General features: G+C 42.2%; 1 protein-coding gene across 2 annotated transcripts in view; it reads left to right on the top strand.

Moving 5' to 3' along the window:
• The first annotated feature begins 264 nt into the window (after positions 1–264).
• PIWIL1 (piwi like RNA-mediated gene silencing 1) overlaps positions 265–26,830 on the top strand; it is a 49,488-nt gene continuing 22,922 nt past the window's right edge. The window contains exons 1-12 of one of the 2 annotated variants that reach the window (XM_048821727.2): positions 265–656; positions 1,752–1,840; positions 2,733–2,853; positions 11,255–11,380; positions 11,713–11,927; positions 15,791–15,912; positions 16,658–16,738; positions 17,741–17,938; positions 19,030–19,141; positions 24,402–24,522; positions 25,793–25,910; positions 26,168–26,282. In XM_048821727.2, coding sequence (XP_048677684.1) covers positions 1,760–1,840; positions 2,733–2,853; positions 11,255–11,380; positions 11,713–11,927; positions 15,791–15,912; positions 16,658–16,738; positions 17,741–17,938; positions 19,030–19,141; positions 24,402–24,522; positions 25,793–25,910; positions 26,168–26,282 — 1,410 coding nt within the window. In that variant the 5' untranslated portion in view covers positions 265–656; positions 1,752–1,759. The other variant, XM_048821728.2, reaches the window with a different exon arrangement.

Raw genomic sequence — 26,830 nt, 5'->3', positions numbered from 1 at the left:
AGTAACAACAACTCTGCATTGGGAGCTGCACCCAACACGCGGGTTCCCGCTTGCGCAACCCAAGTCCAGCTCTCCCTGCGCACTGGCCGGCCCAATGGGAAGCCAGCAGGCCAGAGCCCTTCGGCACTTCTCGGAACTCTCCGCTTCCTCGCCAGCCCCCTTCGGAAATCTTCGGCAGCCTCGACTCTACCACTTCGCTGGGAAACTCTTCGGGCGCACCCGCTAGCCCCCTTCGGAAATCTTCGGAAACGCGGGGGTCCCGGTCGGCTCTCCGGAGGCGGGCACTCGCGGTGTCGCAGTCCAATCAGAGGCGAGCCCGCCTGCCGCGTTCTTGCTGGCAGCCACGCGCCGCTCTCACTGCACGAAGCCGGGTCGCTTCACCTTCTCCACGTGATGTGCACATTCGCTCGGAAAATGAATCCCCAGTCTCTGCACCGCCAAGAGAGGAGATGAGCGCGACGGGTACCGGGAAACCCCTCGCCTAATGCGTAGAAGCGGCGGAGGCGGATTCAGCTGTCCTTAAGGAAGCGGTAGGAGGAGGCGGCGCAGCCGGCGGAGTGAGCCTCACGTTGCTCGCCCCAGTGACGAGGCCGTGATAACCGTTGGGAAGGCCGGTGCCTGCTTTGTAGTGTGGCCGCGCGAGAAGGAGCGGGCAGGTACTAACAGCCATTCTCCCGCTGATACCGAGCCAGGAGCAGCCCGGCATTGGGGGTTACCCGCCGCCTGCAATCAGATGCCAATGGGCCCCCTGCCTCGGTTGGGGCTGACGTACCTAGTCCCGGGGAAATGGAGGCGGGTGGTTGCCTGAGCTGGGTGAAGGGGAGCGGCCTAGACCTGCGCAGAGGGGTAAGGGGCAGGTTGTAGGGAAGGGGTCTGGCAGTGCTAGCAAGCGTGTGTGGGGGGGGGCACGTTGTGTGGGGGAGAGCAAACAGGGAGGAGCCGGGGTAGGGAAGAGCGGGTCACTTACACTGTGGGTGAGGGGAGGGAGAACCCCCAGGGCTGAGTAGGGGCGGTACTGTGGGTGGGGAGGGGGCTGCTACGGCTGGGGAAGGAGAGACTGTGGGGAGGGGACTTAGCAGTAGGTCACTCTTGGGAGAAGTTGGACGTGTTTGAGAAACCAGTCAAAATTCTGTGCAATGTCCACTATATTCCTTACTCAACCGTGCCAATTTCAGTTTTGCTCAGAAGTGCTTTGTTTGTTTAACTTTTTGGCACAGTTTTAAAATGTTCTCTAACAGTTTTTTTTATTATGTATGGGAGTAGTTTGCAGAAGCTGTCATCAGGGTTGCCTAAACCATAACTTTTTGTGGGCCAAAAAAAAAAAAAAAAATCATTGCTACAGGGGACTGGATGACTGTCACTATTTGAAGCCCTGGGTGCCTAATGTTCAGACACTTAATTAGACTTAGTTGTAGTGATTTCAGTTGCGTCATGTTGCTAAAGTTACATGTGTTTAAATGTTTGTAGGATTGTATCAGAGCACAGCTGTACAGCCCACTACTGAGAGTTCTGGCAGCTACTGTCACCTTAACTAAAGTAGTGATCCCCTTGCTGGCAGCAGCAGAAATCTTAACCAAAAAAATTAGTGTAAACTGGGCTCTAGAGCACTATGGCTGGGCTAATATAGCTAGATTAATCTTTCTCTTATACTGAACAAGAGACCACAAAACAAAAAAACCTCTGCTAAAAATTATACTGTCAGTTTTTTTCACTAGGATTGTGTCATGTAACTTGTAGCTGGTTTCTCTTAGAAAAGAAAATGACTGGAAGAGCTAGAGCTAGAGCGAGAGGAAGAGCTCGTGGCCTGCAAATTGCTGTACCTCCTGTAGGAGCAGCTTTTGTGAGTGTTCATTTTTCAGATCCAGCACATCTATATTTTGAAAGATTAAAATTCAGAGTTGTCTGCTTCCCATGTAGTTGTATATGTATCAAGGGCTTCATTTCAAATCAAACCTTTTTGCCTCACATGACTGATAAACAAATGCACTGCCACAGTAAAGCTGGTGTATTCCTCTAAAGCTTTGTGGGTGTAGGTGTCAATGACTTGCTAATGGCCATTGTGCCTTCATAGATAGGAATTACTTTCCATAAGAACACACAGGCTCCCTCAGATGCCTGAGATTGAGTGCTGTATTCAGCAATATATGGAACACAAAAGATGTTGCTTCCTGAGTTGCACTAAAATATATATGCGTTCTAAAATGTGTTAGGTGTAACAGGCTTCCTCTCTGCAAAGTCAGCTGCCTTTTTTTCTGTAGTTTTTGTGGTATTTTCTGTAGTATCTTGCGGGACGAGGAGTTGTATGTCATGTTCCTCAGATTGCAATAATTACAGGAGCTTTTTTTAAATATAGAGGATGTGGTGGAGAGCAGCTTTAAGCCAGCTTCAATTAACCAGTGATAGATACAGCACTGCTACATTCAGAATAATCACACTGTTTTAAGGCGGGGAGGGTGCAGAATAATCACACTGTTTTAAGGCGGGGAGGGTGCGTTTCGGTACTGCTGGCTTCCAAACTGAATGAGTAACTTTACTGAATAACTTTTTGGCAACTTATTTAATACAGAGTGACATATTAGCCTAACCTATAGGCAATTCATTTTCCCCCTATATTAAATAACTGTCATAGGAACTTGGCTATGCAGTACACCTTCCGGTGACTTCATTTGATAGTACAGGTTTTTTTTGGTGATATCAGTGAGTGCTGTTCCTAAGTGTAGTGGACTTTGCAGGGTCAGCAGCCACCTAGCTATGTGCAACCTAGACCTTTGCAACCTCAACCCCAACATCCGCCATCAGAGGGAGAATTTATTGGCCGTGGACGACAAAGAGGAGCTCCTAACGTTCCACAAGGTAAGATGGGGGACGGGGAAGTGAAGCTTATTGTCTATGGAACAAGTATTTAGAAGACTTAATGATTTAACTAAGATAATTAAGTATATATTGAAGATGGCATTTCTGATTTTTTTCCCTTCGAAAACTAGTTAAATCTGAAATACTGACTTTTTTTCTGATGTGGTCTCATAATGGCACGTTATTCCTCAAACTGCCTGAACTTTGATGGAGCTAAATAAATAAAGCAAAGCTTACCATTGGGCAGGGTGGATAAAAATCAATAATTTTTAAAAAAAAATATATATTTTTTAAATTTAAATAGGTTTTTTTGATAAAATGCTTTTTTGGGAAAACAACCTATCTAAAGATAGTTTTTTAATTAAGATACATTATAGCTCAAAGATATTTCGTCATGGAATCGGGATTATAAATTCTAATTCTATAGTATGAGACAATATATTCATGTAATACTTAAGAAAAGTTTTGTAAATGAGTTCCAGTAGTTCATGGATTAGGGACCGAATCTTATGGGGTTCCAAAGTCTTCTTTATAGATTATTTAGGTTAATCTTTCTATCTATCCAATGGGACTCAGTGCTCAGTCTAGAACAGGGGTCGGCAACCTTTCAGAAGTGGTGTGCCGAGTCTTCATTTATTCACTTTAAGGTTTCGCGTGCCAGTAATACATTTTAATGTTTTTTAGAAGGTCTCTTTCTATAAGTCTATATATTATATAACTAAACTGTTGTCGTATGTAAAGTAAACAAGGTTTTCAAAATGTTTAAGAGTTTTCATTTAAAATTAAATTAAACTGCTGATCTTACGTCACCGGCAGGCTGAGCGGGGCCTGCGGCCGGGACCCTGGCTGGCAAGGGGCTGGCAGCCAGAACCTCAGACTAGCAGTGGGCTGAGCGGGGCTGGCGGCTGGGACCCCAGACTGGCAGTGGGCTGAGCGGCTCAGCCCACTGCCGCTCTGGGGTTCAGTCTGCCGGCCTCTGCCAGCCAGGGTTCCGGCTGCCAGCCCCGTTCAGCCCGCTGCCGGTCTGGGATCCTGGCCCTGCACACATAGAGTGGGTACCTACCTTCTCCCTGGTTCTAGCCCATTTTCTTCCTCTCTCTCTGCACTGAGCTGAGGTTGGGAGTGCACTGAGCACAGGGTTGGGGGTGAAGGAGCAGGCTGGGGGTTGGGGTGTACAGTCTGGCCAGGAGCTAGAATAAGGGAGGGGGCTAAGGGTTGGGGTTTGGGTGTGGAGTGCTTACCTGGGCAGCTCCCATTTGGTGTGTGGGGTGCAGGTGGGAATGTGGGGGGGTGCAGGAGCTCCCATTTGGTGCTCAGGGTGGGAGTGCGAATGTAGGGGGTGCAAGAGTCAGGACATGAGGTGTGAGGGGGCTGGGTATGTGTGGGGGTGCAGGAGTCAGGGCAGAGGGCTGGGGGTATGTGTGTGGGGGGGTACTGGAGTCAGGGCTGTGGTCGTGGGGGGGGTGCAGGGCAGGGGGCTGGGGTGTGTGTGTGTGTGTGGGGGTGCAGAGCTCAGGGCAGGCGGCTGGGGGTGTGGGTTGGGGTCGTGGGGGTGCTCCCAGCTCCCTGCCCAGAGTGGCTCACGACAGGGGGCTGGAGGGGATATGTCCTGATTCCAACCCCCTTTCCCCAAGGCCCTGTCGCCACCTCGTCTCCGCCTCCTCCCCGGAGCAGCAAGTGCGCTGCTGTTCTGCTTCTCCCCCTCCCACTCAAGGGCCATCAGCTTATCGGTGACAGGGAGGGAGAGGAGGAGGGGGGGCAGGAATGCAGCACGCTGGGGGAAGAGGCAGGGGAGGGGGGAAGCTTGCCTGCCCTGCAGCAGCAGCCGGCAGGGGGCGCAGAGAAGAGCGGACCAGGGCGGGCAGGATTTTTAACGGCATGCTGCTGCCTATTGGGGTCCCGGCCTGGGTTCAGCAATGGGCTGAGCAGGGCCGGTGGCTGGGACTTGGCAGGGAGCAGCGTGCAATTAAAAATTGGCTCGCATGCCGTCTTTGGCACGCATGCCATAGGTTGCTGACCCCTCGTCTAGAACATACCATCAGAAATGCTTAGTTTTGCAATTCTCAAACTGGGGGTTTGTGTCTCCAGAGGTAACATGCTTGTTAACAGCAAAAATGTTTTAAAATAAATATATAGAGGACAACTCTATTGTCCCTCTGCAAATTTGTGGACACAGAGTCAATCCCTTATCTCTCTCTAAAAGAGAAAAGTTTCAAAAAGTTCAGTGAATAAAAGATTGTTGGGGGCGGACTAGATCTGGACAAGGAGAAGAAGTCTGGAGATACATGTGAGAAGTGAAGGACATGTAATATTTTAACAAAACAAGTGTATGTTTGCTGTTGAAGATAAAAATGCAAAATATGTAATGTTGTTTGTTTTTAGTTAAATAAAACAATTTAAATGTCTGTCTAGTGATGTTCTCCTAATACAGCATGGCAAGAAAAACCTCCAAATATTAATGGTTAACCTGTTGAATTGGAGATATTTCTGAAGTCATTGGGAGGTGAACTGTCTGTTTCAATTACCTTTGGTAAATGAAATAACCAACCAACCAATCATTCGTTTTCTGATATAGCTGTAAAACTAGTCTGAAAAGTTTTCAAAATAAATCACTGTTTAAAAATGTGTAGTGTGTACTTTCTAAAAATGAAACTTACATCTATCTCTGAGTTGTGAAGAATATGTATTAAGGTTGTAACAACCAACAAGAATGCACTTTTATGTAGAAAACCATGATTAAATAGTCTTCCTGACTAGTGATTTAAACCATGATTTTAAATCAAATCCATCCTGCCATTGGGTTCTGCTTATTCTACAGCCAGGCTCTAGTTGTCCTTGCTGTAATAGAATTAATAGTCCTGAGTGTATCCCTTCGCTTTTTTGGCAAATGGTGCAGATTGAAAGCTCTGTATAAGAAGCTGTTTTTCAGAGCACATGGTTTTCATTGGTTTTGCCAGTTGAGGATTGATGTTAAACAAGCAGACTGGAATTTCTTGAGATTAGGAAATGGAATATATTTACGTAACTTGTTTTACCTGTTCCATTTTTTCTATCCTGAATTATTAGTAAATACTAGGGCTGTCAAACAATTAAAAAAATTAATCATGATTAATCACAAGATTTTAAAAAAGTCACAATTAATCGCAGTTTTAATCTGTCTGGAGCAGTTTGGTCGGGGTGGCTCCATGGGAGGGGGGGGGAGGAAGGAGCAAGACAGCAGGGGAAGGGGCACCCCTGCCCTAGAGGCATGCAGTGGCCCCCCATGAGCGTAACACCCTGGGTGGTGGCCCCCTTACCCATTCCTAAGGCTGGACCTGCCCAGCGGGGAGGGGATGGTTCGAGGGGGGGCCTGGCCTCCTCTCTCCCCCGGCAGGTTTTTAACCAGCTCTCCCAAATTGCCCACAGACTGTGGCATATGGTCATGATCAATTAGTGCAGTGGGGGAGGGGGAACTGATGGAGTCATTCAGGGGGTGGGGTCCTGAGGCAGTGGCTCCAAAACATCCTTTCCCTGCTTTGCATCCTTGTGGCTGCTGGTGATTACCCTTATGCCTCCCCATCTGTAAAACAAATCAACAGGGGATGGGGTGCGAGACCAGCTCAGATGAATTGGGAGGCATTTCAGTAATCTGCCCTTCTGGTCTGGATATTATGGAGTCTCATATCCCCGCTGCCTCCTGCTCGCTGCTGTACTTGGTGCTTCCCTCCCCACCCAGCTGCTGCCGAGTTCTGTCTCCAGAGGTGTGCAATTAAAGCTTGTTAAAAATAAAGTGATAATTTGTTTTGAGTTAATCGCATGCGTTAACTGCCATTAATTGACTGTCTTAGTAAATACTTACATTAGGATAGTAGCAAAGGGCCCCAATGGGGTCCCATTGTGGTGGGTGCTGTACAAAGAAAAGACCATCTCTGCCCTGATGGTCTCTAAGAGTGGCCTGTGCTGTTCTCGGCTCCTGAGATGCATGTGTTTACAGTGCTGCAAGTTCATAATCATCTGGAAAGTGAGTATTGGCGCCATACACAGACCCCCTTGTGGATTTGAACAGTTCTTTCAAGAGATCTAAAAAGCTTAAGTAACTTGGATCTAGTGAAGTCTGTGTTGAGAGAGGCCGTAGACAATGTCTCTCTGTTCTTTGCAATCAAGTCTTTGGATTGTATCCAAATTGTTTCATTTTCCTCTTTTTCTCCATCAGTAATTCATGTTTTGGAGGTTTTAAGATATCTCTTGGTACTGGAGAAATTGATTCCCCTTCAGTGCAGAACTTCTCCCTCAAGCCTGTCTAGTACCTTAATTCTTCTGTAGGTCCACTGTTGGACTGAGATTCACTTATTCAGCAGATTGGCCTAACAAATCTGTATGGCAAAACATTCAGTAACAGTGGGAAACTCAGGATGATCTCATCACGGTCACTTCCTGTGTTGGCCAATTCAGCTTACCATAGGTTATTTATAATTTTTGGTTCTTTTCTTATTATGTATTGGTCTCTCATTTCCATGCTAATTCTCCTCTCCGTCAGTTGTTAGTTCAAACCAGTTTCTTCTAGCTGCGTGGCTACTTTTATTTTCCTCATCAACATGATTGTTCTGCATCTTTGTTATAGCCACGCAAACAGTAAACATGATTACTCTACAATTTCTTACACATGCACAGTTCTATTAAAGAACATGCTGTTAAACCTTGTCAGAATAGATTCTTAAAATTCACAGCTGACTTCTTATTCAGCCTAAATATGCCCATGCTCCCAACATCCTTCTTATTCTTATGAATCCTTGGGAGTCTGGCATTAGTGGGCAGTATGGTTAGAGGAAGTGTCAGATATGTAAGGAGACTTTTCAAATTCTCATCACCAACAGGCCACCTTATCTTCAATGGGAGCGTTTTCTTTACTTGGATACATTTGAAAGATGATTTGATGAATGCTTTTGAAGAAGGGTTATGAAAAAGAGCATGCCGGTGGAAGCAGAAACTGCCCCCTTTTCCTCATCTGATAGACAAGTGGAAATCACTTCAATCTCTGTCCCTCATAACTTCTTGGAAGCAAGACTGCTTGGGGTGTATTTTTAAATATGTGGATAATGAGCTCTTTATGATCTAATCCCTCTGCCTATTTTATAGAATATTAGGGTTGGAAGAGACCTCAGGATGTCATCTAGTCCAATCCCCTGCTCAGAGTAGGACCAACACCAACTAAATCATCCCAGCCAAGGCTTTGTCAAGCTGGGCCTTAAAAACCTCTAAGGATGGAGATTCAACCACCTCCCTAGGTAACCCATTCCAGTGCTTCACCACCCTCCTAGTGAAATAGTTTTTCCTAATATCCAACCTAGACCTCCCCCACTGCATTTTGAGACCATTGCTTCTTGGTCTGTCATCTGCCACCACTGAGAACAGCCTGTCTCCATCCTCTTTGGAACTCCCCTTCAAGTAGTTGGAGGCTGCTATCAAATTCCCACTCGCTCTTCTCGTCTGCAGACTAAATAATCCCAGTTCCCTCAGCCTCTCCTCGTAAGTCATGTGCCCCAGCCCCCTAATCATTTTTGTTGCCCTCCGCTGGACTCTCTCCAATTTGTCCACATCCCTTTTGTAGTGGGGGGACCAAAACTGGATACAGTACTCCAGGTGTGGCCTCACCAGTGCCGAATAGAGGGGAATGATCACTTCCCTTGATCTGCTGGCAATGCTCCTACTGACGCAGCTCAATATGCTGTCGACCTTCTTGGCAGTGAGGGCACGCTGCTGACTCTCATCCAGCTTCTTGTCCATTTTAATCCCCAGGTCCTTTTATGCAGAACTGCTGCTTAGCCAGTCAGTCCCCAGCCTGTAGCAGGATCTAGAGAAGTATGTGGCCCTTTCCATTAATGAAGGCCTGATTCAATCATCTTGTGATCTCAGGTGTTTTCCTGCATTTATTTTTCTCGTCCAACAATAGGTAGGCTTGACTGGATTCTTTAGGCCAGTGGTTCTCAAGTAGGGGTTCGGTACCTCTGGGGGTATACAGAGGTCTTCCAGGGGGTACATCAACTCACCTAGGTATTTGGCTAGTTTAGCAACAGGCTACATAAAAAGCACTAGCAATGTCAGTTCAAACTAAAATTTCATACGACTTTTTTATACTGCTTTATACAATACACACTGATATGTAGTACACTATTTATATTCCAATTGATTTATTTTATAATTGTATGGTAAAAATGAGAAAGTAAGCAATTTTTCAGTAATAGTGTGCTGTGTCACTTTTGTATTTTTAGGTCTGATTTTGTAAGCAAGTAGTTTTTAAGTGAGGTGAGACTTGGGGTACGCAAGACAAATCAGACTCCTGAAATGGTATAGTAATCTGGAAAAGTTGAGAGCCACTGCTTTAGGATTAGGTTTAAGTATTCTTTAGAGGCCTGCAAGAAACTCTTTACTAACTAGGAAGGAAGTTATGCTTGTTAGCAGCATTACAGCTTAAATTTGTCCTGTATCTAACAGTACTGGTGAGATGACTTTTCTGACTAAGGCTGGTTGTTTATCACATACTGTGTGTTGGGAGGGGGAGGGGAAATGGAAAACTCGCATCTTAAATCCAAAGCAATGTTATAGTAACTTAATTAAAATATCTTAAAACCGTTTCATAACTCATAGTTTCGACTTTAAAAACAGATTACTGTTCTACTTGGCTGGATATGCATAGATCCAAATTGGTATTTTTAAAAAATATGACAGCATGTTCCCTTTGCGCTAGCTTATTCAGTAATAGGCTGGTTAGAATGAAAAAGACCATACTTGGAAAATCCAATCACATTTTTATCACAAAAATCATGATGTTGACAAACATTTGTCCCTATATTAATGAGGGACAGTTTGTCTCTCTCCTGGAATGTTTTATAAGTCATGCAAAGACGGAAGCAAAACAGATTGTAGCTGAGGGCCACAGCCTCCGGACAGGCTCTGGGTTGCCTGTGTTGTCTCTGTAGCTGCAAGCATGTCAATCACAGCAAGGATTGGAATGAGGTGCCCCTCTTGGTTGAACTCTTGCTTCCTATTGGAGCCAAATTGTGGTGCCAAAACAGTCAGTTAAAACACCCCACCATTTGGCCCTCTTTAAGTTACCCTTTAAGATGGGCAAAAAATTTACTCTGAAGACGACTGGCACTTGATACTGTACTCCATCTCAATCCTTGATTGACAGATCTGATAGAAACAGTTGGGAGGCTTACACAAGAAGGTAGTATGTGGCTATTATGTTTTTAAATGCACTAGTTACCATATGGCTTGCTTTCAGCGTTGCTTGGTTGAGGAAGGTAGAAATGATGCAACGCACTTCTAGAACTACTACAGTTTCTTCTCTTTGACACTTGCACATGCAACTATAGTTGTAATAACTACACAAATTAGATTGAAATTCTTTTAAAGTGTCACTGAATTTAAGAGTTAACACTCTTAACACTGAGAAGAATTCGAGCATTTAATCTCTATATATGCCCCCCAAATAGTTTGATGTTGCCACTTTGATATCCCTGCTCAAAGAGGTTCATGCTCTTTAGGTTCCAGATATAGGCTCATTCCCAGGAGATCTTAAGGCATACTAGTACTACACAAAGTGGGTTTGTTTTGCTGCATATAGAAAGAAAGTGACAACACATTGGCTCCATGTAAATACTGCATATAGACCTGGAAGGACAGCCAATCTAATCACAGAACCATGAGCCTTCAGGCAATTACACACAAGAGAGAACAGTTCTTAATAATAGTAGAATGGATCTGCCTCAGTTCACGGGGCCCCAGACACCTGTAATAGAATGACTAGTAAGTCTTAAATCTTGGAAAAATAATAGAGCAATTTCAATCCATGTTGCCATATTTCTCCAAAGGAGTTTTGAGTGTCTAGTATGAGTGCAGACAACATCATTTGAAAACTCAAGTTACAAGTAATTTTTTTCCCTTAAAAATTTTGTTGAAATGCAATAGATTACAGGAAAAATATCTGAGAACCTAGGTCGAAATTTGGCATATTTCATAATTGAAATTAAGTTTTAACGAGTAGTACTAAATCCCAAATTAGAATAAGGAATGTGGTGAAAATTAGATTTAAAGTATATCCAGCTCTCGTCATTGTGAATTGAACTCAGTGTAACAACTGTCTCAGTCTAATCCTTAGCCTACAGCACTTTTAGAGTTGTAAAATACATTTCAAATACCTACAGATATTTTTATAATGACGTTGTTCTGAGAGTTGAAGCAACCTTGAGGCTTCTTCAGATTGATTGTGCTATGGCAACTGCTCTGGCTTCTTCTGTTCAAGGGTTCAGTTCTTAGCACCCTCAGCATTCTGTTGTTTGTATTTCACATTGTAGTGGTTTGGTTAATTTTATCATGATTTATATTAATTTATTAATTTCCCCTCTCCCCAAAATTCCAGGACATGATATTTCAGTTGGTTTTCAGGAACTGTCATTAGCAGATAGGGGTGGACGTCGCCGAGATTTCTATGACCTCGGGGTAAATACTCGGCAAGCCATGGAACATGTTAAAGAGTCAAAAACAGGCAAGTTAAAATTATATTGTGGTTTCAAATATAAAATATGCTCATAGAAATATAGTGTACTATTTTCCATTGGCTTTGTCTCAACAGTTGTTAAACTAGGATTATTTATATTTCAGTAGCACCTAGAAGGCCAAATCAGGGACCAGGACTTCATTGTATTAGGAATGCCGTAAAAGACGGGGGAGAAGTAGTAGAAAAAACTGGCGTTGCTCCAAAGGGTTTAAAAAAAGTTTAACAATTAAATTTTGGGGTGGGTGGTTCATTATTTAAAAGTTGTTGAAATGTAAATTGGAAAAACTTAATTTTATAACTAGCTATTTTTGTCATTTTAGGTACTTCAGGTACCACAATAAGATTAAGTACGAACCATTTTCGGTTGACGTCTCGTCCACAGTGGGCTTTATATCAATACCATATTGACTATAAACCTCAAATGGAAGCTCGGCGTCTTCGCTCAGCTTTACTCTTTCAGCATGAAGAACTAATTGGGAGGACACATGCATTTGATGGAACAATATTATTCTTGCCAAAAAAACTAGAAAATAAGGTGTGTGTATGACATGGTGCTACATTCTGTTTGAGTTTTATTCTTGTATAGTACTTTCATTCTGTTTGGGGTAAAAAGAAAAGGAGTACTTGTGGCACCTTAGAGACTAACCAATTTATTTGAGGATAAGCTTTTGTGAGCTACAGCTCACTTCATCTGTAGCTCACAAAAGCTTATGCTCAGATAAATTGGTTAGTCTCTAAGGTGCCACAAGTACTCCTTTTCTTTTTGTGGATACGGACTAACACGGCTGCTACTCTGAAACCTGTCTTTTTGGGGTGAAACTCAATGAAGTATGAGTAGGATTGCTATAAAATATGTAGCTTTTAATTAGGTTGAGTTTCCAAGAGTTAATTATTTGACTTGAAGTATGGGAACTTGATGGGCTAATGAAACTCAAATCATACTAGCCCACACCCAAATTCTTCAGGCCCAAATAATCCTGTATTTCTGCACGGAGATAATGGAGTTGAATCAAAACTCCTCTTCTGACCTCTAGTGCCTTTAGAAGTTTGAAGGTACTGAACAAAAAGAGCATCTTGAAGTCTTAAGACTGACTGACTGTCTGTTCTGGTGCCTGTCCAGCCTACAAGCCTGGGCTTCTGGTAATAAGCAAAAAACTTATCTACACTCCGCACCAAGCCACCTTCTTCTAAGCCATCTGGGTACTGCCACCTCTTGGCTCAGTACAGCCATGATGGTGCCAATACTTCAGTTTTGTCTAGTCTGGCAGAGAGAATAATCTCCGCTTTTACTGGCACTGAAGAACTGGTACTGACTATGCCTTTAATTACTTGTTTGTTACTGTCCCTGTCATTATTGATGATTTCTCTCAGTACTGTTGATGCCACAGGCAGGTAGGACAGCTAAGGACTTGATGACACCCTGACTCTCAGTTGCTTTTTTTTCTCAGCTTGGTGGGTGGTAGTCAGGAGTACTGGTACAGACTTTGGTGCATGAGCCACTCAGTATGGGAGAAATCTTCTGAGGTTATTCCTCTAGCTACTATATCGGGTACCATCCTCCTTTCACCAGAAGATTATTCATTTTCATCTTCTGAGTCAGCCAGGAGCAGGGAGGAATCTCCATTACCATACTTAGGCAAAAGACACTCATCTCCCATAATTCCTGGATGGGATTCCAGGGTGGAGTTCTAACACTCTGGGCATAGATCTCATTCCAGGGAGTCCACCCTGCTGACCTCCAGTGACGTAGGCCGGCCAACCTACCTTGGCGTTATTGGGCACCCTGGGACATTTTACGGTCCCTCCAGAACAACCTCAGCAATGCCTCACAGCCTCCAGTTTCCAAGGTACAGCCTGAGGAGGAGCTAGAAGATGACCAGCACAAGATGCAGCTGCATTTATCATCATCCTCAGCGGCTGAGGTAGTTGGGCTGATTCTAGTCCATCCCTATCTGTGGACTACAAAGCATTCCAAGAATTGATGAGGAGAGCAGCTACAGCATTAGAGCTATCTCTGGAGGACATTCAGGAAAGCGGTATAGAGTCTTGGACTCCTTACACTCTGCTGTCCCTGGCCAAGTGAGGCACCCTATATATAAAGGGCTGTAAGATCCCATCAACATGCTATGGCAAACTCTTGCCTCTATAGCACCCACCCTGAATAAGGCTGACCATTGCTATCTGGTTCTGGCACAAGGATTCAAACAATTCTTTTCCGATGCTGGGGTCTCTGGTAATAATGGCATCCAGTAGTGGACAAAGCAGGGTGAGCAAAAATCTACTCCCAAGGATGAAGGGGAAAAAACTGGGCTTGCTTGGGAGAAATTTACATGACAGTGAGTTTGTATGTGAAGATTGTTGTAAAATACGATTTTATTAAGTGGAGTGCTCTCGCTATTCACTGAAACTCTGAGGAGCTAATTGAAGAACTCAAGTCTGTTGTGGCCAAGGGCTAGCTTGTCTCCAGAACATCTCTTCAGTCAGCTCTCGATGGACCAGAGAAAGCAGCTTGATCTGTGGTCACAGCCGTTGTAACGAGAAGATCATTGTGGTGAACACCTTTGGTATCCCTAAGGAAGTGGAGACAGTTACTGAGAACCTTCACCTTGAGGGAGACAACATTATTTGTGGTAAGACAGACAAGGCCTTGCACACTCTTAAGGACTCTTGTGCAACCCTAATGTATTTGGTAGTAAAGTTGATGCCTATACTGCTTCCTTTTGAATGGAAGTACATACACCCCCAATCAGTCTCTTATGCACCAAGGCAGCCTGAACAGGCAAGGAAGGAAAAGGCATAAATTCCCAAGTCGGAGGTAGTTACCTGTTCCTGCCTCAACAGTCTCTCACCCACAGCAGTCTCTTAAACAGTAGATTTGACTGCCTCTTCAGGAACAGAGTTTCAGTTGTTTAAAACCCATTTCTGCAATGTCTGAAATACCATCACCTGAAATCACTGGATTCTAGATGTGGAATTGGGATATACCACACAATTTCAGTCTCCGCCCTTCACCGTTTCTATTCAGGAACTTCACCAGATTGCATTGTTTCAAGAAGTGCAGGCTCTTCAGTCTTGGTGCTACCAAGGTGCCACCCTTCCACAACACCAGGGGACAAGTGTTTTATTCTTGTGACTTCAAAAATAAAAAGGGGTTAAGGCCCATCCTACATCTGAGAGACCCGAACATCTTAATAAAAAAACGTTTGGGATGGTGTCCCTGGTGTTCCTTCCCTCAACCTGAATGACAGGTACACTGCTGTCAATCTGCAGGACACTTATTTTCATGTGGCCATTCTACCCTGCCACAGAAAATTCCTTATATTTATAGTGTGTGTGGGGGGAAATATAATTACCTATATACACATTTACTGTTTGAGCTATTAGCACCTCAGGTTTTCATTAAGTGTGTGGCAGTACTAGCAGCTTATCTAAGGAGTGTGAGCATCCAGGAATTCCCTTATCTGGGCGACTGGTTAATCTGTTTCAGAGTAACAGCCGTGTTAATCTGTATTTGCAAAAAGAAAAGGAGTACTTGTGGCACCTTAGAGACTAACAGTCTCTAAGGTGCCACAAGTACTCCTTTTCTTTTTGGTTAATCTGTGGCTGCTTCTGCCAGCAATTCACAGGGAATACTTGTCAGATCCGGTGTCTTTTCAATCACTTGGATCAGAAAATAAAAAGGGACAAATCCATATTGATACTTGGGCAGAGAATTGAATTCATCAGTGCTTTTCACAACTTGATAACTGCAACCACTTATTTTCCTCAGGAGAGATTTTATTCCCTCTTCTCCCTGTATGCTAGTCTCCAGTCTCATTTGCCAACAGTCAGAACATGGGTTGCTTGATTACATGTGACATCCTGTACATATGTGACGCTGAATGCCAGTCTATACCTGCAGTGTTTGCAAAGCAGGTTGAAGTCTGTATGTTATATCCTTAATTCAAGGAATGAGGATATGCACCTCCAACAGTACTGGCTTGAATGCACACACATCAAAAGTGAAATATGTATGTGCACAATACATCTCAAGTACCACAGTTACTGTACAGAAGTGTTTCTTCTCCTCACTAAAAGGAGGCTGTAGGTTAAATCCTGCTCTAAGTCTGGAGCAAGATGGATGGGGAAGTGTAGAATCAGGTGGAAGGAAGCAAAACAGGAAGGGCGTTCTGACCCATCAAGGTGTACTCATGGCAGACTGATTACTTCTAGCTTTACTGTGAGGATTTAGGTTAGTCTGACCATAATATTACTAGGCCGAGACTTACAAAGCAGTCCTAGGGGGATTAAGCATAAAAATTAATGGCATATAAGGCTACATTTTCTAGACTGCTTTGAAAAATTTAGTCATAGTTTATGTTTACATAACTCAACTTGGGTATATGCTCCCTTTCTTAGCTTACTGAAGTGTTCAGTCAGACCCGAAATGGAGAGAATGTCAAGATTACTATCACCTTGACCAATGAGCTACCACCTACTTCACCTACATGCTTGCAGTTTTACAACATTATTTTTAGAAGGTTAGCTTTTTATTTTACAATTCTTCTCTTTCTTACAGGAAGCTAATTGAAAAGTTTGGGTTTAATCTTTGGGAATGGGGGGGCTTTAACTGCTAGTCTCATGGCAAATATTACATTTTTTTTTTCCTTCTCTATGGTGGCCAAAGGAAAATACTTGTCAGCTATCCAATATGGATACTAATCATAAACAGCTACAGTTTGGCAAGTGATTAGATATATCTGTTGGCGTACCACTTTGAAATAGGTTGCTTCTATATTCAAGAATAACAAGTAGCCTTTGATGTTAACAGAGTCCTGGGTGGGAGCTCTGCAAACAATTTCTGTTCTGCTGGGGGCATTAGCTTATTCTTAAAGGCCTGGATGGCAGTATAGGGCCTCTGAAACTGGTATGTTTCTGTTTTGTGACCTGGTCTTTCTGCTCATTTTGGTGCCTTCATCTGAAAGGGGGGGGAACCTGCTGAGACCGTTGTCAGGGGGCATGTGACTCAGTCCACGATAGGGGGACGTGTTCTTAATCTGTCAGTTCTTATAGTAAAACTAATTAAGTAATACTGAAACAAACTGTAAGCATTTATTTAAAGGTCACATTGAAACAAAACTCTACATCAGCGTCTTTGTTCTAGCTTAATATAGCAAAAGCAAAGCATGTAGCTCTAAATGTAGGCCTACAGTATTTTGGATGTTTTGATAAACTAAATAGTGCTATTATTTGCCAATTACTTATTCTTTCCCAACTTCTTTTTAGGCTTTTGAAAATAATGAACTTGCAGCAAATTGGACGTAATTATTACAATCCAAATGACCCAGTCAGCATCCCCAATCACAGGTTGGAAAATGAGTTTACAAGTCTTGCAAGGGAGAAACGATCTTTTGCTATTACTTCAATGATTTATCATGTATTAAAACAATTTTTTTCGACTTGTATAGTTTTGTGTTCAGACCTCTCATGTACCTAACTTTCAGTTTCTTCTAACTATGGGGGTAACTATAAAATCTGAATTGATCTAGATCCATCCTTGTGAGTTCTACTTAAGCAGCTGAGTAAAACACGAAATCTGTCATCTATTTCTAAGGCTTATTTTCAGCTGAAATGGAGCCCCTATGAGTATTTTCTTACCATCTGCTACATAGGCAGCAAAAAATGTAACATTCTAATATAAGCAAATAGTGTCTTGTAGACTTGTGTACAAAGTAGTGATATTTAAGACCTTTATTTTCGGGTTACTTTCATTAGGTGATTTTGTAGTCTTATGGCTAGATCTTGAGGTTGTCCTTTCAGTGCAGCTTATATTGCTGCATTGCCAAACTAACAATCTTGCATCTTAAATAGATCAGATAGCTACATAAAACATTCTCTAGAGATGAACAAGATACAGAAAGGCTAAGGAATCTGAAGTTTTTGTGGCTTTATGATTTTTCCAGATTGTGGGAGAGATGTAAAGAAATAATAATAATTAAACGATAGAGGTATTTTACAGGACTGCTGATGTTAAAGCGTGCCTTTATTAAATTCCTTAGTTGATAATATTAAAGTGAATTCTAAATCTCTCCACCATTTACTTTTCCACTTCAGAATGAATTAGCTTTGGTGAGTTTCTTGTACCTTGACACTGCAATATTGGAGTTGCAGATGCCATAAGGCAGTATTTAAATTAAAACAAATGGCTGTTTGACATTTTTAACTTAATAAAAATCTTTAATTTGTGGTTCTGTAAAACTAATGAAGGTAAACTTGATCATCATTAAAATCTATAGAACAAATTGGTAGCACTCTTAGATATATGAAAAGCCAATTTGTGTTATAAAATATTCTGTTCTTTTCCAACAGGTTGATGATTTGGCCAGGCTTCGCTACTTCTATTCTCCAGTATGAGACAAACATCATGTTGTGTACAGATGTGAGCCATAAAGTTCTCCGCAGTGAAACTGTGTGGGATTTTATGTACAACCTGTATAAGCAGGTTGAAGAACAAAGATTTAGAGAAACTTGTGCTAAGGAACTGATAGGGCTAATTGTTCTTACAAAGTAAGATGATAGTGATTATTTTTAAATAATGTGACCATTAATGCTGTTTTGTAACTGAAGCACAGACTATTTCAAAGATATTTAGGTGCCTAGAGATGCAGATAAATGCCTAATGGGATTTTCAGGCATCTAACTTGCTTGGGTGCTTTTGAAAATCCCGTAGGCACCTATCGGTATCTTTAGGTGCCTAAATACCTTGAAAACCTGATATTTTAGAAACTATTTTGGGATTTTCACAAGCTGATCTTAACTATAGCAGGTGCAATGTGTATCTGTTTACAGTGGAAGTCTTGCTGGGCTCTTAGGGCTAGATTTTTCAAACAGCTGGTTTATATTCATATTTTAAGAATGTGTCTCTTTCCTCTTTGCAGATAAAATAAATTTTAAGCATTTAAAAAAAATTCTAGGCTTATTCTTGGCACTGATCTACTGATACTGGAACAGTTCTAATTCCATTAGTATTGTAGCTGATAGCTAAACAATGTTTTACATGTAAAAATCATGTAATATAAACACTCCTCAAATGTTCAACCCAGCCTTACCAATTTAAGCTGGTTTTAGGCCTTACTGTGGCAAAAGAGAACTCTTAGTGATCCAAGATGAGACGTCGTATCATCTTGGTAGATGCAGGCTCCCTTATGTTGAGTCTACTTCTCTTTCCCTTGTCTTCTTTTTGAGACTTTTCTGGGGCGTTACATATTTTGCAGGGAACAAGTGGCTAACAGAAGGCATGAAGCTAAAAAAGCTCTTAGTCCCCTGCTCAAATTAATGGCTAAACCAAGTTGATAGTATATGAAATTAACTGTATATATACCAGTCTGCTTCCTGACATACTTAAAATCAATTCTCAGTGTATTCTAACATAAACTGCATTTGAAGCTAAAGTGTATCAATTGTAATCTGAACATGGAAGTTTTATTATCAGCAATAAAGTAACAAAATTTCTATTAAAATTTTAGATTACTGGATATTTTCTGTAATTTTCTGCATTTCTCTCAGTCCTCCCTGGCCCGTTTCCATGCACCTGTGAATAAACTATTACTATCTACATGTAAGACAAGATCAAAAGATTTTTAAAAATTTTTATTCAGGTATAACAACAAAACATACAGAGTTGATGATATTGACTGGGATTCCAATCCAAAATGCACCTTTAAGAAAGCAGACGGTTCTGCAATCAGCTTTGTAGACTACTACAAAATGGTATGAAATTATAACTAAAAATGTTATTTTCATTCTCCTTACTAGATTTTGTTGGACTTCAGAGCATCATCTGTGGATAGCTATTACTAATTAATTAGCGTTCTATCAGAAGACTATGCATGGTACTTTTTTTTACTTTCAGATGTTAGTTGTTTACATAACCATGCTTCGAAGTGATTTCTAGTTGTCCAGATTTTTAGAAGTATCTTGAGTCATACACCTATGGTCATTGTTAACAATTGCAACTATTGTAAAAATCCACTAAATATGTTCCTTTTTCTAGGATTACTAAAGGGATAATATCAACTATATATCTGTTTTTAAAAATAATTCCAAAAAATTCTGGCTCACCTACATTTTGAATAGCATGCCATGAAGTGTTTTAAAAATCCTGTTAAACTTTTTTAAGGGTTTTTTTTTTTCTTCTGCTCCACAGCTTAACGTCTTTTTTTCAGCAAGTCTAACTTGACTACACAGGAATATATTGAAACAGATCAGACAGAAGGTGCTGTCAAATGCACAAAGTAAACCAACTTAAGTGTTTTTTGGTAAATTCTTTGCTATAGTAATCAAAGGTAATACTTTTAACTAGTAGGTACAAAATTTTCAAACAAGAGGTTTGGGGTTTTCAAGTTAATTCTGTCCCCTTCCACTCCTGATGCCAATATGTGTGAGTGTGAATTTTTTTTTAATAGCAGTATCCATTGAGTCTCTGCCTGCGCTGTGGACATCCCTGTGTCCCTTTCCACCCAAGAGCGGAGCAGGCCCAGCTATACCTCAGCTCCTTCTTAATACCTGTGGCAACAAGATCAAACAGCAGCACTGTCCCCTTCTCTGTACACTGTGCAAGTTCTAATTCTATCTAGTTACTGAAGTTAGTGTAGTCATTAGTATTGTTTATGATAGGGTAGTTTTTATGTCCATTACGTAAAAAATAAATACCCACGCTCTATAATTTATTCAAAGTTTTTCCCATACCATAGCTGCTCTGGGATGGCAGAATGTAAGTCTCCAGGATTTATATTGTTTCTCCTTTAAGGCGACGACTGTCAGTGATGGACACTTTTTTAAAATGCCTCTTACTCAGTGAAACACACACTGCAGATAAGTGTCCTTTTATACAAAGAGCAACATAAAGCAGAGGACTTCTGTCTTAGTCTTAGGCCTTGTCTACACTACAGGGGGAGATGGATCTAAGTTAAGCAACTTCAGCTACATGAATAACAGCTGAAATCAACATACTTAGATCTAATTACTGCGGGGTCCATGGTACACTATGTTGACGGGAGACGCTCTTCCGTCAACTCCCCTTGCACTTTTCATTCAGGTGAAATACAGGAGTCAACGGGAGAGCGATCTGCGGTTGATTTAGCGGGTCTTCGCTCAACCCTCTAAATTGGCTGCCGATGCGTCGATTCCCTGGTAAGTGTAGACAAGCCCTTAAACTCCTCTTAGCATGCTCCATGAGGGCCGCCTCTGAACCTGAGCGAAAGAAGACTGCCAGACTGGATCAGACTATTTCAGTGAGTGCTCTGATAAGCTCCAGGTTTACCCGGTGCACCAGGGTGCTTTTTCTTCCTGAAGTAAGCTGCACACTCTGACTACTGAGTCTGGGTAGAAGAGGACTTAGGAAAAGTATCTGTAGTAGGAAAGAGCACTACTCTCAAGATTACATCAGACACAGATTTCTTTCTGCAGAACTGGGTAAATCAAAGCAGAAATCTTGCCATGTATCTGCTCCACCTCCTGCTCCTTAGCTAACTGACAGCTCAAGGCCCAGATTGAATCCAGCTGATGCTTCTGCACTAGCTGGTCACTGAACAAGAACGGTGCTGTCAGAGGAGCATATCTTTCCCTCTTTCAGTACTAACGCATGGGCATGTGGCACTACAGCAGTGTAGTATCTGATGAAGTGGAGATTCTTCTGGCACTAAGCTTCTAGGTATCTGAGATGTACGATCCCAAGAGACATCTCTCCCTCTTAAGCTCTTGGCCTCATTATTCCCTGCATCTGAGTCCTCTTATTACTAGTGGAGGACAGAGTGGTCAAAGCTGTTCTGGTATTTGGTTTTGATGAATCTGTCAACAGTGTTTGATCTCACACTACCAGTTCAGCGCAGTGTAATTTATTCAGAATGGGGTCAGATCCTACATCCAGATCTAGCTAATGATCCCAGACAGAACATCCTCCACTGAAGTCCAGAACACTTCAGCTTTTTAGCAGGAAGGACTTCACTAGAGTTACTTTTGCACCAAAATGGAAGAGGTTCTCTGGGCAAAAATACTACAAAATATTTACTTCCCTTTGAAAACTCTCTAGAGTGACTACTGATTGCTTGTTAGCCCTAAAACATTTCAGAATCTGCATCAGCTCCATAATAACCCATTTAGCACTGTCAGATCATCACCTTTCTATTGAAGGCCATATAGGTTTCTCACACCCGACAGTTGCTAGGTTCCTCAAGGGCCTCCTGCATAGCTTTCCTCCAAGCAGAGACCTTACCCTCCTGGGATCTTAGTGTGATTTTAAGAAGCTTGATAGGGCTCCTCATTGAACCTCTTTCTAGCAATCTGCTCTCTGCCTATGAAGACTGTCTGTTTAGTAGCTGTAACTTCATCTCAACTAGTAGGAAAGAGTCAAGCTCTCTGAGCGTTTCCACCATACAGTAAAACCTCGGTTACAAACACCTCGGGAATGAAGGTTGCTCGTAACTTTGAAACTTTCGTAATTGAACAAAACATGGTTCTTTCAAAAGTTTACAACTGAACATTGATATAATACACCATTGAAACTTTACTATGCAGAAGAAAAATGCTTTCCCTTTATTTTTTTAATAGTTCATGTTTTAACACAGTACTGTATTTTTTGTGTGTGTGTCTTTGCTGCTGCCTGATTGCGTACTTCCTGTTCCAAATGAAGTGTGTGGCTGACTGGTCAGTTTGTAACTCTAGTGTTTGTAACTCTGAGGTTCTGCTGTATTTGGTATTTCACAATGACAAGACCACACCCACTATTTTTGCCAAAAAAAGTTGTTGGACTTTCACTTAAATCAAGTGATCCATCTTCCAGTTTTCTTTCCTAAACCTTGCTCTAATCAAGGCTAACCGTCACACACTGCTGTCAGGACAGGACAAAACCCTCAGGGCTATATGTAGACATGCCCTAAGTTGACCTAAGTTAGGCTGACTTACTGCCACCACAGTGGTTACTGCGGTGGCTGATATCCATGCTACCCTCCTTATGTTAGTGGTGCACATCCTCACCATGAGCGCTTCCACCCATTGAAAAGTGGCAGTGTTGGGGACTGAGAGCCAGGGCGCTAAGTACACAGCTGTGCCCCTCTGGGCTTCTTGCCTCCCAGCTGGAGGGGGGTGGGGGGCAACAATTGACCAGCTGAGAGAGGGGAGCCTCCAGGCTGTGCAGCTGGGCTCTAGCTGCTCAGCTTTTTTGTCAATTTCACAGCTCCACACAACTCATGTAAGTAACCTGCTGTTTAGATAGACTGTGTTGCCCTAACTACATTGACATAAGCCCTATGCCTCTCGTGGAGGTGGAGTTATGTCGGTGTAGTAGGGTGCTTACGTTGGGCAGGACAAGGCTGTAGTGTGTACACTGACATAATCAGTGTAGCGTAGATCAGATTAATGTGTACACTGACCTATTTGTGTAGTGTAGACCACGACTTAAACTCTCCCAGACTATTTCTCGCTTTTGCTGACAGGTGAAGGGTCAATTTACATCCATCCAAAGGCTATCTAAATAGGTGCCTGACTATTAGAACTAACTTACTTAGATTCCAGTCTGCAGATTACAGCCCATTCTATCAGAGGCCAGGAGAGCCTCTGTAGCTTCTCAAGGAGACATTCTGATTCTTGAGATGTAACGCAGCTACCTGGATGTCAGCACTACTTCTTAGTAGAGGGTTCCAGATTTGAATCTCACATTGACAGAGCTGTCCTGCAATTGTTAAAACAGACCGACCACTGACAACTTGGCTATGAAGTCCCTGCTTGTGAGCTATCAGGAGTGGAAGAATACAAATGGATAGTCACTCAAAGGAACAGTAACTGGTGGTTCTTTGGATTGGGTTGGCCACTCATAGTCCATGAGCGACCCTCATTTTCCTATTTACAGTCTTTTAATAGCTGGATTCTGTTTTAGTGAAGGATCTCCGCATCTGTTGGGCCTACTACTCCCTCTGCGCTTTTGGGTGCAGGACACAGGGGGATCTGGGTGCAGGCACAGCTCCAATAGACACTGCTATTCAAAAGAATCTAATCATGTGTAGTGGGGTACAAGGCTACGTGCACACCAGAATTGGAATTAATGCAGAGTAAGTAACTATTCTTTCTTAATGGCAGGAAGGGCAAAATGGTCTTTTCACTCTTCAAAAAGACATTTCCTATCTATCTTTTACCAGTAGTATTGACTTTTGAGTAGAATGACACTTTTACCTATTCTAGTGCAGGATGACTGTTTTTAGGGTTCAAGAATTCATGATGCCATTTTGTTGGCTTGTCTGTTTCTCTGGACAATCTGCAGTTTTTCCTTATAATGCTTTCTGACTGGCTGAAACGTTTTGATATTGAGGTTTTCCGGGAGTGCAAGAGGGTTTAGTGGCTAGAAAGGATGCTTGTTTACTGTCAGCATGCACAACATAGACATTCCCTTTCTAGATTTGGGTTCTATGGTTGGTTGAGAGATTGAACAGCAACTGTAGAATGCAAAGAGAGGCCACAGGTCACCTTGATTTTTATTGGGGCCTTTGGGTGCTGTCTCACCAGTAAGGCAGTACTGGTCTCATATTGTACAAGCTGGAGAAGGGAAGAATATTAGTGTACTTGGGCTTATACATTAATATGTCAGCATGAACCTTAGTATGTTCTTGGCTATTGGTGACTTTAAATTTTGTTTTACTGGCTACCCATCTTAAGCACAGACAGCGTCTGCTGTCTGCTTGAATGGGCGCAGGTCTGGGAAAAGTGCTCAGTCTATGCATTTGATACACAGTCAGTACACTAGGTAATGTGTTTCCAAATGTGGCTTGCTCCTTAATATGTGGATTACATAGTTCACCCTGAAAGTAACTTTATGGAGAAAACCTTAGATATACCTGAGTATCTGGCTTGTTTTGAAATTAAAGATACCGTACTGGTATCTCTACTTGTTAACAGTTGAATGTTAGAAAAAAGTGTGATCATTTAGTCTCCTAGAGGCACTTGATATCTGACTAAAGTGTACTATGTAATTTCTATACAGCAATATAACCAAGAAATCACTGACTTGAATCAACCAGTTTTGGTCAGTCAGCCGAAGAGGAGGAGAGGGCTAGGAATACCAGGACCTGCAGTACTCATTCCTGAGCTGTGCTACCTCACAGGTATTCTATTAATAGCTTCTCTATACAGAAGTACCCGCCATGCAAATTGTATTAAAATATATCTTCCTCCTGCGACACTGATGGATTGAAAACTTTTTGATGAATTAGCCAGGAACATTCATTGATATAAACATAGATTTGGTAACGAAACCTGTAAATGTACTAATTAGAGATTTGGGTGTTAAAATTTAGCTATTTTCCATTGTTGTATGCGGCGTTGTTGCTGTCAGTCCTAAGATGTCACAGACCAGGTATGTGAGGTAATATTTTTTTTATTGGATCAACTTATGTTGGGGAGATAGACAAGCTTCTGAGCTTACACAGATCTCTTCTGCAGGTCTGTGTAAGCTCAGAAGCTTGTCTATCTCACCAATAGAAGTTGGTCCAAGAAAAGATATTGCTTCATCCACTTTGCGTCTGTAAAATTTAGCTAAACATTTACAATAGTGTGTAATTCCTTAACTCCACAAAATTAAAACATTTGTGCCCCTCTATAGTTAAGACTTCCTCCTTTAAAAACATTTCCCTCTTCTTTCAGTAACTCTAGCCTTTCCAAATGATAATTGGACAGAAGAGGAATACATTAAGCACAATTATCGTCAGTGACTCTGCAAGCTAACACCACCTTGTTTGATGAATCTAGCTTGTGTATTCAAATCTTGTTTGCTTTTTGTCACTACTGCTTTGTTTTTACTTACCTATTGTTAACACCACAGAGTACATTATGTGTGAGCTACATACTGTTCCTACTTGCACATCAACATTATTTAAATTTCAGTTTTAATCTTCATTAGTGATTTTGAAGCCAGAAAGAATACCACTTCTTTCGGGTACCAGTTTGAGTAGTGGCAGTTAACAATGTTTCTTTTTAACTTCCTGTGTGAGTCAGTGAAGGTGGTGACTTCTCTAGTGCTGTACAGAGGGGGCTCATGCAAGATTTTCTACATTTGTGGTAAAAAAAAAAAAAAAAAAAAAAGTTTAGATTTGTGGTTTAGGTGGCCCAGTGCAGTCTTTTATGCATTGGCATGAACTGTGGCCTGAGACAGATGTGTGGAGCCAAATGATGTTTTTAGATTCTTGGTGACAGGTAACTTACTGCAAAAAAATTAATATAGTCCCCATGCTTTTTCATATGTGTCACTAAGTGCACAGCATATCTCCAGTTTTCTAGAAGATGGAGTTAATAGCTGTCTCCTTGCTAAGTTTCCGTGGCTCTATGTTCAAAATAAACTAAGACCAACCTTCATTAAAAGGATTTTGCTAATTTTAGGATTGACTGATAAGATGCGTAGCGATTTTAATGTAATGAAAGACTTGGCTGTTCATACAAGACTGACACCTGAGCAAAGACAGCGTGAAGTTGGAAGACTCATTGACTACATTCACAAGTAAGTTACTTCAGAACTTCCGGTTCTTTGGGAATGAAGGGTTTTGTTTTGATTAGTTATTTTCTTTTTGGTAATGACTCAGTTGACTCTTTTTAAGCTCTTGTCAACTTTTACTGGAGAATGTCACTTTAACTCTTTGATCCTAGAAAAATCTTTCCCTTCAAGTACAAAATATATTACAATTTAGCCAGAAATCCTGACTCTCACTAGGTGCAAAGTGATTAATGGTTTTATAATTTGTTCTTAAATTTTAACAGGGATGATAATGTTCAGAAGGAACTTCGTGACTGGGGTTTGAGTTTTGATTCCAATTTACTATCCTTTACGGGAAGAGTTGTTCAAGCAGAAAAAATTCATCAAGCAGGAAAAGTGGTAAATAAGTAATTTTAATAAATTAAACATCTTTGAACAAAACAGATTTTTTTTAAAGGAGCACTGTAGGGATGTGATGACTCACCAGCACGGCACCTCCTGCTGGTCGTCCTGGGAATTTGCTCTTCCAGCCCTTAGCGCCCTCTGCAGGTTGGTGTCTCACCTGCTGCTGGCCCCTGTGTCCCTCCCGGACCCCGGTGCCCCTCTACATCAGGGTTCTGCCCCAGCAGTAACCCTACGCTCTGTCTCCCCTCCCAGGGGAACCCCCAACCCTCTAAACACACCTTGTCTCAGTGGCTATTGACAGTCATCATCTAGCCCCCGCTCACTGGGGCAGTCTGCAGTATAATGGCCACTCATCATTGGCAAGGGGTTAGGACCTGCTGCCTTTGCCTATCTTCAGGCTGCTTCTCTGCAGCCCCAGTACCTTTTAGTCTTAAACAAGGCCTGCAGCCTGGGGGTTTACCAGGCTGGAGCTCCCCAGCTCCTTTTGCCCTTCCCCAGCACCACTCCACGTCAGGTACCTTGCTCCCAGGCAGCTAGAGTGA

The sequence above is a fragment of the Caretta caretta genome, chromosome 15, assembly GCF_965140235.1.
Source record: "Caretta caretta isolate rCarCar2 chromosome 15, rCarCar1.hap1, whole genome shotgun sequence".
In the NCBI taxonomy this organism is placed as follows: Eukaryota; Metazoa; Chordata; order Testudines; family Cheloniidae; genus Caretta; species Caretta caretta.
The sequence above is the reverse complement of the archived record's forward strand: the minus strand, read 5'-3'. Positions and strand labels throughout refer to the sequence as shown.